General features: G+C 39.6%; 1 protein-coding gene across 1 annotated transcript in view; it reads left to right on the top strand.

Annotated features, from left to right (window-relative positions):
* Positions 1-13,108, top strand: part of LDAH (lipid droplet associated hydrolase) — a 117,644-nt gene that overhangs the window by 24,981 nt on the left and 79,555 nt on the right. Inside the window, exon 3 of the mRNA XM_051810588.1 lies at positions 7,488-7,622. Within this exon, the coding sequence (XP_051666548.1) occupies positions 7,488-7,622 (135 nt within the window). The remainder of the gene's footprint in view (positions 1-7,487; positions 7,623-13,108) is intronic.

Here is a 13,108-nt window from a genome sequence, read left to right as displayed (position 1 = left end):
GCAGTGGTGTCAATGCAAAGAATTTTTTCCTAAGGATGTGGATTGGTAAATGTTGGTTTATCCATCTGCAGAACAGTCTGTTCTTTTATCTTGCATTTCTGAAGACTGACAAAAATGTAAATGCAAAATTCATTTGCAAAATCACCTTAGAGTGTTGTATTCAAGTGTGACATTCTCTTCACTCTTGATGCACAAAAAACACAGAAATACATTTTCAGTCTTCTTTTCTAAAATTAGCTGTCTTGGTGTTCTGTGTTGATATTTGTTTCCTATCTCTTGCTATCTTGATAAAACAAACCAAACAAACCCCAAAGCCCCCAAACCTATGCATTTTTTTTTTGTAATTATTATCAGTGGTACAGCATAGGAAAATCTCTGATACATATTTGAAAATGTTCTTTCTGTTGCCTTTTGAGTGTATTGTTTGCTTCCTCCTTGCATATTATTCAAAAGTGATCAAATCTGCAGAGCTGTGTATCGGCACAAAACAAATAATTTGTGGTTATCTTGGGTTTGAATTATTTATTTTTCTTTCTTTTGTCTTTTTCCTGCCACTGTTGTCTCATCAGGGTTGTGTTATTCAGATGTTTCATAGGCGTTCCTGTGAACCCATTTGACATCAAGTCTCGTGTTCTTCTTTGTGCACTTCCTTTGTGCTCCCTCTTTCTTTCAGAAGGAGGTTTGCTTTCTACTGGTCCTGTTCTGCTTCAGTCCGTGAAGCTGGCTGAAAAATTCCCACTGGGAATTCTAGACCCAGTGTAGAACTTGCAGTAGCCTCTCTGCCAGCATCAGTTGGTTCTAGGATGGATTGGATCAGACCAACCATCTCTGGGATGTTAAAAGTACTTATATCTGTCTTCATCTGCCTACAGAGATGTTTAAGAGACTGTGTATGTGTAGGTGTGTACTAGGAGGTCTAATTAAATGTTTTAATTTTTCTTTTGCTGTGGACAAAGTAGAACAAAAATTATTTAGTTGTAAGCACTAGAAAATCCTGGATTCTACCTTTGAAAAATGTGAAAAAATGGCTATTCTATTAGGAACTCAATTATTTTAGTTTTGTATCTTGATCTTAACTTCCTTCCAAGAAATATTAGTTTACAAACATATAAAAAAATAAAATCTAGGCTTTTTTTTTTTTTTTGTATTTATGTACCTACTTTGCTTGAGGCATTAGAGGTAACTATTGAAATACATCTGTGAACTTTATAGCCTGTGCAATATCACTTAATCACAAATTCCAGTAGGTTTGCAGTGGGTGAAATCAATATTTTGGACTTCATGTTTTGTCTGCCTGGATACATGCTGTTAATCATTCCTGTGAGAAAACAAACATGTACTGTCACAGTTTTTAGCTGGGAATTCTTATTCTCAGGCTTCAGGCACAATTGTCACTTGGGCAAAACCAGCTGTGTTAGGTTAATTCAGGTTTATCAGACTGTCTGTGGGATTTCTTTAGAGGTAAATGGACCCACATTTATCCTAAAGGTGAAACAGCATTAGAGAACAGCAGGAAAGCTTATTGGCTTTGCAAAATGTGTATAAAGAATGTGTATTATAAAATCCTATATGTAATATAGGATTTATAGCTATATGAAACTAATAAAAGTATGTGTTATATATGTATATATAGGGAAAAAATGTGAAATGTTCTTGAAAAACCTTTCTAATAAGCTGTGTTACAAACAGCTGGCTGGATCCTTCTGAGATTCCCTATTTTCATAATCCAAGCAAATATATTAAGGTGCTTTCCAGCCACATTCACGATTCCAGAGTTAAGAGAGGATCAAACAGAGCTTTCACATGTGTTTCTGTACAACGTCCTTGCAATTGTTTGCTCCTTGGCTGATGCTGCTCCTCTAGTGTAGGGACTATTAGTGGATGCAGGACCAAGAATGCCAGTCCCCTAGACGTGCAAACAGGTGAAAGCTTAATTGCTGTGAGTTTATGATGGTCATTCAGATGTTATTTGACAGGTTTTATTTGGAATCCCTTGACCCTGCATGTCAGGGAAACCTGTGTGTTGCCTTTTAAGGGCTGATCATCAGCCGCGGTGTCAGATTCTGCAGTTCTCTCCCAAGTGTGAGAACATCATTGTGTTTTTTACATGCTCCATTTAAATCCTTCTGACATCTGTATGGGCTGCTTTCCATTCATTAACATAGGGGAGTTGCATCTTCTTCCATGGTGGCTGGTCAGACGCCAAAGGCAGATTAAGTTTCCTTGAGCAAGGAACTTGTCATTTAGGCTCTTCGAGCTGGAGCTGGGAGCTTTGGCAGCTCTGAGAAGAGGCAGTGAGAATCATTGCCACAAAAATGATTTTTGTGTGGTCCTGCTGTGCACCCCTGGATTTCAAGTTTGATTTATGGCTGCTCTTTTTTTTTCTTTTTAAAAGTCTGCATTCATTTTTTCTTGCAGGAGATTATAATGTAAATACTGCATCATACACATTTAACTCTGAAACTGTGCATTATTTCTAAAATTAAACACATGGTAATTGCTGGCATATTTTCCAATTCCTCAGAGTTCTCTGTAAACCCACTGCTGGCTGTGTATTTCCCTTCTTGTATTCATGTAACTGCCTTTATTCTTTATGGTCCTGTTGAGGTCCCAGAGCAGGCAGAAAGCAACTGCTGGAAAGCATATAAAGCACCACGGCTGAATGCCAGCTAGTGCTCCCACAGGTGGCCAGGCTCCTGGAGACACAACTGGAAACGCTGGGGAACATCTCACAGGACAGTGCATGGAACCCAATAGCTTGTTTCCAAACAAGATGACTTAGCTACACGTAAATTTCTTCTCCTTCATTCCCCTCCACTCTTGCCTTTTACTGTACACTACTCAAATAAATCTTTTCCAATTCAGCCATCCCTTCCAGAACTTCTAAGAATTATTTTAATTTTATGTTTTAGTCTAAATTTCTTTTCAGTAAGCTGTATATATTTTTGACCTATGCCTTTCTGGACAGAAGACTTTTCTGTCATGGTTTGGTGTATATCGGAAACATTTTTGCATGTAGTGTTCTCTTAATTATAATTTTCCTTTTACATGAATATTTTCTGTTGCTGAAGAATTAAAAATGCTTGAAAATTTGTAAGCTGTCATAAACAGTCATTGCTTATGAGCAGTAGCTGTAGTCTGTGACTTTTTAAATGGACATGTTTGCCATTCAGAATTAAGCTGATTGAATTGCAGTGATGGCATACCATATATAACTTTGAACTTACCAAGTCTGAGTAACTTCTTTTTTGGAAGTGCAGCATCTCAAATATTAGTATGTATTTCATTTAAAACAGGCCAAGTTTGACTTTATGATGTGTTACATAGGAAATCCTGTGAAATCAGGATAAAGGTTATTCTTTAGCAGTGATACCCTGGGGTAGATACTCAATTTGTACAAGTTGTTCTTTCTCTGCTTCTAGCTGTCTTCATAAGAAGGAAGCAGATGGCATTTAAAATCCTGATTTGATGGCAAAAGTATTAACAAGAATGTGTGTGAAAGTGAAGGGTAGGAAAATGCATGTTTATAAGTAATATTCATATTTTTAATTACATGGATAATTAAAGAATAGTAGTTCCAGTTTTTGAAAGCTTATATCTGCAGTATATATAAGTGGACAATCTTTACCTTTTACTATAGCTCAAGGTTAAACCTCTGCACTCAGTTGTTCTGTGTTAGCTTGGGTGAAACAGATTGGAAAAGGAACAAGTAGATTCCTGTCTTCAAATTAAAAATTGAAAGACTGAGCTTAGTGTAGAATAACTGGGTGACATGTTGTGTGCTACAGAGAAGAACAGGCAGGAGTCCCTTGGCTATTGCACCTTATGAGTACACCAAATAAAGTGCCCCCACTGTTCTGATTCACTGTATAAATTGTCCATTAGACATACTCTTCCCATGAAATGCTTATAAATATTCTGCAAATTAAGCAAATGCTCAATGTATTGCAGTTTTGTGTCTTCTTCTGTTAGGGCCAGCTTTTTCAGCTGTTATTTAAAAGACTCCTGAAACAACATAAATGCAGTTGAAAATTAAGCACAGTTGAGAGTAGCTGCTTACAATGTGCTTCTTGGTTCAGATGACTGCAACTTGAGATCTGCTGGCGTGCATGAATGATTCAGCTGCCCTGAGGTGCCTAGGGATTGATGTGGTATTCAAATAACTGGAGTAACCTTCAAATCATGGAGGTTAACACTGAATTTACTTATGGTTTCCATTTTTTGACACTTGATTGCTGAGTGATAGAGCATAGGCAGTTTTGGTTTGATGTACTGGGAAATACGTAAAATGCTCAAATGAGCACTGTGTTGCCTGGGCACCTTTGTGATTAACCTTGTCTATAAAATAAAATAATTTAATTGAGCACATTTCAGTCGCAGTAGATGAGCCCAAAATATTATTGATCACAGACTGTTGTGCATATGGAACCCCAGTTATTTCCATGAGCTCTTACTATTACTCTGTTGTATGAAAAGAATCTTTATCTGTTCAGGGTTTTTTTGTTTGTTCCCCTTTAAAGTATTTTGACAGATAGCAGCTCAAGTAAAAACATATAAAATTACTTTACAGAAATGTGAGATAAACATTCTCCACTTACAAATGTTGTAGATACCAGCTTTCAAGAGCAAGGGCTGTTGATCTGCATTTACTTAAGTTAGTGCAAGTCTGCAATAACTCCACTGGAATTGCAAGTTCAATAAAGAATAAATTTATAGCTGCTTTACATGTGGTGATTTCTCTATAGAAATCTTTGCTGTTAAAATTCGTGTTGATTTTCCTTTCTGCTTATGCCAGCAGTTCTCATTCATACCTCTTCAAGGCATTTTAAAGTGCCAGTAGCAATTCTAACATCTCAGACCTCTCAGAATGTCTTTTACCATGAGCAGATGATCATGAGGAGTACAGAAATGGCATTTCTTTTGCATTTATGGATTTTTGTTTTTACCTGCCTAAAATACACATTATATTTATCACAGGATAAAAATCCCCTTTCCCTCAAAGAAATATTAGTGTCTTGAGCTTTGTATAGTATTTGATGCAGAGCCTCACTGTCCTTAAGCAGTTCTTACTTGATTGCTCCTCAGTTGGTGGCCATATCCTGAGATTTTATGCATTAGGTTCACCTGGCTGATGATGGGAAAGAGCAACAAAATGTCTAAGACAGCTGCTGTCATTTCTTCTTTCCTTGTTCTGCATTATTAAAGGAGAGAAAAATGTAAAGGAAAAAGAGAATAATGTTGTGACTCCTTTATCTCAAAATTCCTAATTGCATTATATTTCAGGACAAAGCATAGTGCCAAAATATTGTGATCATTTGTACTACAAAAGACACAATTTATTTTGGAGTGTTGCTACTTTTATCTTCAGCCTTGCTGAAAGACGTGTGTCCTCTGTGTAACATCAATCCAAGGAAGTTGACAGATGATGTCTAGATTTTATTTTACTCTCTCTGGGGCCCTCTGTGTTATATATTTTTACGTATGAAAACGTGATACAGTTGTATGGATGTGTGACCCTTGTGGATTTTAAGTTGTTTTTCTGGAAATCAGATTGCAAAAGTTAGATCATGCATTCTGGAGTTTATATAATACAACAATTTTTTTTTTTTGATTCTCCTTTAATGTCAAGCTTGCAAATAGATGCTTAGAAATATGTAGTAACTGATACTGGGGTTTGGTGGTTTCTTTTCTCCCTCCAAAGCTGTGCACACCAGTAAAAACAACGTTGTTGTAAGATCGATAGTTTTATTAAGGTTTAAAAACCATCAGAGACACTTTTTACATGTAAGTGAGGGGTGAAGCATGTGAGATACACGACCTAGAGTGGAAGGCTTCCCTCCTGTGCCCATCCATGATCCCCGATGTGAGCCGTGGCATCACTTCCTCCACGTGTCTGTGCTGCAGGTGGCTGTGGGTGCCTGGGACACTCCTGCTCAGTGGTGAACAGGCTGCTCTGGAGGGCCTGGGCTGAGGGAATGCCTCTTGGGAGAGCAATGAACTTACTGTGTCCTGCCTGAAGAACAAAAGGGTGGAAGTGAAAGAAGAAAGTATGAAAATACCCACTACAGAAAGGGAAGAATTGGAATAAACCCCATTTTTATCTCCACTCACCTTTTCCACAAGTACTAATTTGATTGTGTCTTTGTTTCTTCTTCTCTGTCATATCAATACTTAGACAACTCAGCCTCTGTTATTGCAATCAGACTGATATAAAGGGGTTGACAAAATTTTAATGAAGGATTTTTTGTTTTGCAATACATTGGTGTTATTTTGGAATGTCTTTGTCTTAAAAAATGGCAACCTTTTTACACAATAGTGCTCTTGTTGCGTTTTGCTGTTGATGATATCCAAACTAAGAATTGCCTGACGTGGAAGTGAAAGAAATGTAAATGAAAAATCCTAACTATGATGGTGGGCTTGCCCGATGTCTAAATGATAACAAGAAATCAGTGGAACTCCTCTGGAAAATCAGTAAATATATAGCAATTGTATGTTTTTATGTCTATGTGGAATTTTTATGCATCGTATGGAAATTAGGAAACCTCTGCTTCATCTTCATATGGCTTTACTCTCCAACTTATGTCACTACTGATAACCAAAAAAGAAAGAAAGAAAGGAGGAACAGATATTAGAGTTTTGTTTGGCTGTCCTGAAATCCCTCCCAGATACATATTTTTGTCTTTGAGACAGTATTTCAGTTTCCACTTCAGCAATGGTACCTGACTGTTGATATTGTCACTGTTAAACTGGATTTTAGAGCAGGGTGGTCTGCTCTCCTGGGGCAAGCTGTGTTCATTCAGACACCAGCATCTTCGAAGAAGTCCTCTCTAAAGCTGATGGGGTACAGGAGAGAGCACAGCTTCTCCTGTGGTTCTAGAGCATGAAGGTTGAAAAGGAAAGAATTTCTCCAGTGGTGTGGAAGGGGACAGAGAGAATATGAAGTTGCAAGCAGGGAAAAATAACTTTATTCCAATGAGTTTAAAGTAAAATCATCCTTTCTTTCAGGGTCAGGGCAGCCCTTTGTATAATCAGAATGACTATAGTGGTAACACTGAAATATTTGGAAGTGGTAACACTGAGATATTTGAAGGGCAGACATCTGGATCAAGTGACATATGCTGTAGTCTTTGTGATATTTTCACTTTGTGTTTCTGTAGCTTGATGGGATGGATAGATAGATGGATAGACAGAGCAAACTGTTAGACCTCTGATGGAAAAAGAGATTTTCTCTTGTGTTGGACTTAAGTTTTAGGTTTTACCATTTCAGTGTAATCTGTAAAATGCTTCCCATGAATGCCATTGATCAATGGAATTAAACCAGTTGAATAGCATAGGCTCTGACTTTGGTAAAACAAAAATTGGAAATGCACTAGAGAAAATAAATTAACAAATTGCTGTATAATGCTGTTTAGTTTGCTTTGAAGCAGAATGCTTGCTGTAGGAAGGTTAATATTGACTGTGCTTGTATGTTTTTTGTTTTTTGGCAGGTAACCCTGGACTGGCAGGTTATTACAGGACCTTTATACAGGCCTTATATTGTGGACTGAACCAGCAGTATCCCGTGTGGGTTGTGAGCCATGCTGGACATTGTAAACCTCCCAGTGGGATGGAAATGATAGAAGGTACAATATTGCAACTTGTGCATACAAATGTTTGTACCCCTCCCATTTCACTACCAGAACATGGCCTGTAAGAAGGATGTGACTTTTAAGTGTCTCCATTGTATTTCCACAGAACAGTTGTATGAGGATTTACTGAGGGGAAAAAAAGTATTTTTAGGTAAATTAGATTTGCCAGACAAATAAGTACTATTAAGAGAATAAGAATTTGCTGTTGGCAGTCGTTAGAGACAAGTTACAGTGAAGAGGTTCTAGAATGTGTCTGTGTTGAGAAGAGTAGATTAGAAAAGTACATTTTTAAATTAAATGTCCAATTCAAAGATTGAGTATGTTAGGAGAGATTTAATTATCTCTGAATTTAATAATAGCTGTACTAAATTACTGAATTTCCTAGAAGAATTACATCTTTCTGAGTCTGGGGTGTGGGGTGTTTGGAGGGGAGAGATTGTTTGTGTATCTCTTACGAGTCTTTTGACATGCAGATCTCCAGCAAGACATAGTAGCCAACTTGAACAGACATTGTTAATTTAGAACATTGTAAAATGGGGGGAACCAGCAGCAAATCCTGTCCTGAAAGCTGCTTATTGTCAGAATACCTCTGGACTTGGTCAGGCTGCAGTGATGTAGCAGTAAATCAGTATGATTCCTTAGGTCCAAAAGGTTCAACAATGTAAATTAACCTGAAAATTTTGAAGAAGAAACCATTTTAGCTGTTTAGCATAACTTTCCCTCACTAACCTTTGCACCTGAGCTTCTAAGCCTTTTTATTGGTTTATTTAATCTCAGGTTTGAAAGTTAAATATGAAACTTGTATTTCTTTGGTAAAATTCCTGCCAGTCATTATGTTCAAGCATCAAGCTACTGGCTACTAGCATTTTTTCCTGACAGGTGAGAAATCCTTAGCTTTATAATTTCTGGAACAGTAGTAGCCACAGGGAACAGGTAGAAGTTTGGCAACAGAGTGGAGCTGAGTTTATTGCAGGGAACATTTGAAGGTCTGCCCTGGGATCGTGTCTGTAAGTGTGTAGTTAGTAAAAAGAACCTTTGATAGTGAGAGATGTGTTTGGTGACTTGAAATGGCTGAGCAAATTGAAAGGGGGGAAGGATTTTAGATTGAGTCAGTAGGGATGTTGTCCCATTTCCACTGTGACAGTCCCTGTACTACTAAAGAGTGTAAATCTGGGTGGAGGACAGCATCCAGTAGGTAAAAGCAGCTGATAGATCTAAGTTGAAAGCAAATGTTTAGCTGACTTCACTGTATCCTTTTGCACTGACAATGCTTCTGTGAGAGGGGGAATTTTCAAGAATGTGGTAGCTTTTCAAGATGGACAGGTCAGAAGTGAAGTACCATGATGGTGTTGTGTCAGGTTTTATTCAATATATTCACCCATGACCTGCAGAATGAGAGTAAACAAAGAAATTTCTCAGTTTGTGAATGGCACTTCATAGCATTTAATTACTGAGAAGACATTAGATGTGAGGGAACTGTGTAAACATCTCACAAAATTTAATGGTTGGGCGAAAAGATGGTAGACAAGTTTCAGGATAGATAAATATGAATTAATGCATCTGACAAAAAAGATCTTCCTTAACTCTGCCTAGGCAATCTTGAACTTTGAGTACATTTATAAAACTCAGGAAAGATACTAGTGTCATCACTGACTGTTCTGTAATATTAATCATCTCTCATTGCACAGTGGCAGACAAAAATTTAAGACAACGAAGCATTGGCCATGAGGAGTGTTACATACAAGGCAGGAGGCATTGGTTTGTTAGTGTATGTGACCATAGTGGACCCACACCTTGATTATTAGAGTGCAGTTCTGATGGGCATCTCAATGACAACTTTTCAAGAGTGAAGTTGGTGAGTGAATGCAGAAAGACAACTAAAACAGCACAGAGAAAGCAACTTTCTTGTTATGAGACATTACATGACTCTTTGATTTGGGGAGTATAATGCTTCTCAGGAGCGTGACTGAGTGTCTGAACATGAGCCAGCAGTGTGCCCACGTGGCCAAGAAGGCCAGTGGCATCCTGGCCTGGATCAGGAACAGTGTGGCCAACAGGACCAGGAGAGTGATTCTTCCCCTGTACTCAGCACTGGTGAGGCCACACCTGGAGTGCTGTGTCCAGCTCTGGGCCCCTCAGTTCAGGAAGGATATTGAGGTGCTGGAGTAGGTCCAGAGAAGAGCAACAAGGCTGGTGAAGGGACTTGAGCACAAGTCCTATGAGGAGAGGCTGAAGGAGCTGGGGCTGTTCAGCCTGGAGAAGGAGGCTCAGGGGAGACCTCATCACTCTCTACAACTCTGTGAAAGGAGGTTGTAGCCAGGTGGGGGTTGGTCTCTTCTCCCAGGCAACTATCAGCAAGACAAGAGGGCATGGCCTTAAGGTCTGCCAGGGGAAGTTTAGGTTAGATATTAGAAAGAAATTCTTTACAGAAAGGGTAATAAGGCATTGGAATGGGCTGCCCAGGGAAGTGATGGATTCTCTGTCCCTGGAGGTTTTTAAGATGAGACTGGATGTGGTACTTAGTGCCATAGTCTAGTAACCATGGTGATAGTGGATCAAGAGTTGGACTTGATGATCTCAGAGGTCCTTTCCAACCCAGCTGATTCTATGATTCTATGATTCTGTGCAAAATCATGACAGTAAATAAGGTAAATGCAGGATGAAATATACCAGATTCAATAGTGGAACTAACCATCACTTAACAAGCTGATTTAAAACAGGTGAGAGAAAGTATTTATTTATTTATGCATCAGGTAAAAAGTTTAGGGAATTAGCAGCCAAAGCACTATATTGTGGGCAAATTGTATGAGCAGACCTAAAAGGATAAAACAACCTGATGGACAGGTGGTTCATAAACAGCTGCTGAAAGAGTGAAGTTCTCTAATGTGCAGGTGCACTCCTGTCCTTGGGTTGGACACTGACCTTCACACTTCTGTGCTGCTCCTGGTCCCACTGCCATCCTGTGGGATTGTGAGCCTGAAAGAATCACCACAAGGGGAAGGGAGGCAGAAAGTGTCCAGGCTTGGTGATGCCTGAATAGCATCTTCTCTTGCCACTGCTGACCTTGGGGGATTGACATGCTTGACCCAGTAAAGTATTTTTTAAAAATTAGGATGTACTGTAAAAATTCCATGTGTTCCTATGTCCTTCCTGTAGACGTTTCATAAAGCTTGATCTAAAATAGCCTCATGCAGATCCTCTGAGAAAGTTCAGTATTTCTTGATAACAAAGGTGAGGGCATAAATTTATGCAGAAAACGTTTGAATCTCTGACACCATTGATTATTGAGATTTTTCAGATTGTAATCTAGCAAATAAAAGTGGGGGAAGAGGGGGAGCTAGCAGAAAAGAACAATTCATACTGATGCATTTACAACAGTGGTCTACAAAGTTTTTTACTCCTGCACTGCTGTCAGTAAAAAGAATTTGGGGCACACACCCTCAACATATAATTTTTAAAAATTTAAATTACATACATGTTCTTCTACATTTCTGGTACTTCTTTCCTATATCCCACTGTGCATGCACCTCATTTCAGAGACTACTGATTTAAAGTGTGCATGCCTTTAAATAGTGCACTTAACTTGTAAATGATGATGCTGTAAAGGGGTCTAAAATTAAACCAACTGTGTGGAAGTATTATGTCTGGTTATATGTAGGTCAGGTAAATTTTGAAAGTCTCAGAAAGACTAAAACAAGTTTTCCAACAGCAGACATCAATCGTAGACTACTTCCTATTTGACTGGAGGCACTTAGCAGTTTGGAAACCAAACCCTTCATTTTACTTCTCTATGATATCCTTCTATTCAGAGAGTTCTTGCAGGCTCTGCTCCACAAAGACACACACCATTAATTGAACATTTTATTGCTGTAATTCTGTTTCCAGCAATCAGTCCACTGTGAAAAATAATTTGGAACTTATTTTTACTCAGTGAACACAATGAAAAATTATACCTCAATTTCAACGTCCTTATCCTCCTCCTCAGCTTTTAAAAAAGCAGTTGTTTTGAACACTGCTGTGGCTGCAAAACAGGCCCACATCAATCCTTAGGTGTAGGCAAAATTACAAAAAGAACAGTTTTCTAGCTCTTTCTTATTCTGTTTTAAATTGGCACTAAAAATGGATAGACAGCCTGTGTACATACATAACCAAGCCTTAAAGTGGTCTACTTCCGTGGACATCTGCTGTGGCTTGACAAGAAATAGGAAATAAGAGATCTCAGATGGAAGTAAGAGTAGAATCATAGAGTCATTAAGGTTGGGAAGGATCATCAAGTGCAACCTTTGACTGAATGCCACCATGTCCACTAAACCATATCACAAAGTGCCACCTCTACTCGTTTTTTGGACACTTCCAGGGATGGTGACTCCACCACTTCCCTGGGGAACCTGTTCCAATGTTTAACCACTGCTTCAGTGAAGAAATTTTTCTATATATCCAACCTGAACCTCCCTTGGCACAATTGAGGCCGTTTCCCCTTGTCTTATTGCTTGTTACCTGGGAGAGGCTGACCACCACCTTGTGTAGCCACCTGGCTACATTCAGGGAGTTGTAGAGAGCGAGAACATCCCCCCTGAGCCGCCTTTTCTGTGGGCTGAGCCCCCCTAGATCCCTCAGCAGCTTCTCATAAGACTTATGCTCCGGGCTGGGGACAGAGTGGCTGGAGAGCAGCCAGACCGAGAGGGACCTGGGAGTTCAGATTGACAAGAAGCTGAACATGAGCCAGCAGTGTGCCCAGGTGGCCAAGAAGGCCAATGGCATCCTGACCTGTATCAGGAACAGTGTGGCCAGCAGGTCCAAGAAAGTGATTCTTCCTGTGTACTCAGCACTGGTGAGGCCACACCTGGAGTGCTGTGTCCAGTTCTGGGCCCCTCAGTTCAGGAAGGATATTGAGGTGCTGGAGCAGGTCCAGAGGAGGGCAACTAGGCTGGTGAAGGGACTTGAGCACAAGTCCTATGAGGAGAGGCTGAGGGAGCTGGGGTTGTTTAGTCTGGAGAAGAGGAAGCTCAGGGGAGACCTCATCACTCTCTACAACTCTGTGAAAGGAGGTTGTAGCCAGGTGGGGGTTGGTCTCTTCTCCCAGGCAACTATCAGCAAGACAAGAGGGCATGGTCTTAAGCTGTGCCAGGGGAAGTTTAGGTTAGATATTAGAAAGAATTTCTTTACAGAGAGGGTAGTCAGACATTGGAATGGACTGCTCAGGGAAGTAGTGGATTCTTCGTCCCTGGAGATTTTTAAAAAGAGACTGGATGTGGCACTTAGTGCCATTGTCTAGTAACCACAGCAGTAGTGGATCAAGGGTTGGACTTGATGATCTCAGAGGTCCCTTCCAACCCAGCTGATTCTATGATTCTATGACCCGTTGTTGCCTTTCTCTGGACACACTCCAGCACCTCAGTGTCCTTCAAGAAAAAGGACTCAGGTTTGGTTTGGTTTGTCCTTAGGACTACCAAGATACTATTTTTGGTAATGAAGTAAGA

This window comes from Manacus candei, unplaced genomic scaffold (genome assembly GCF_025592945.1).
Source record: "Manacus candei isolate 608988 ecotype Guabito, Panama unplaced genomic scaffold, ASM2559294v1 h1tg000007l, whole genome shotgun sequence".
In the NCBI taxonomy this organism is placed as follows: domain Eukaryota; kingdom Metazoa; phylum Chordata; class Aves; order Passeriformes; family Pipridae; genus Manacus; species Manacus candei.
This window is presented reverse-complemented; position numbering and strand designations above follow the sequence as displayed.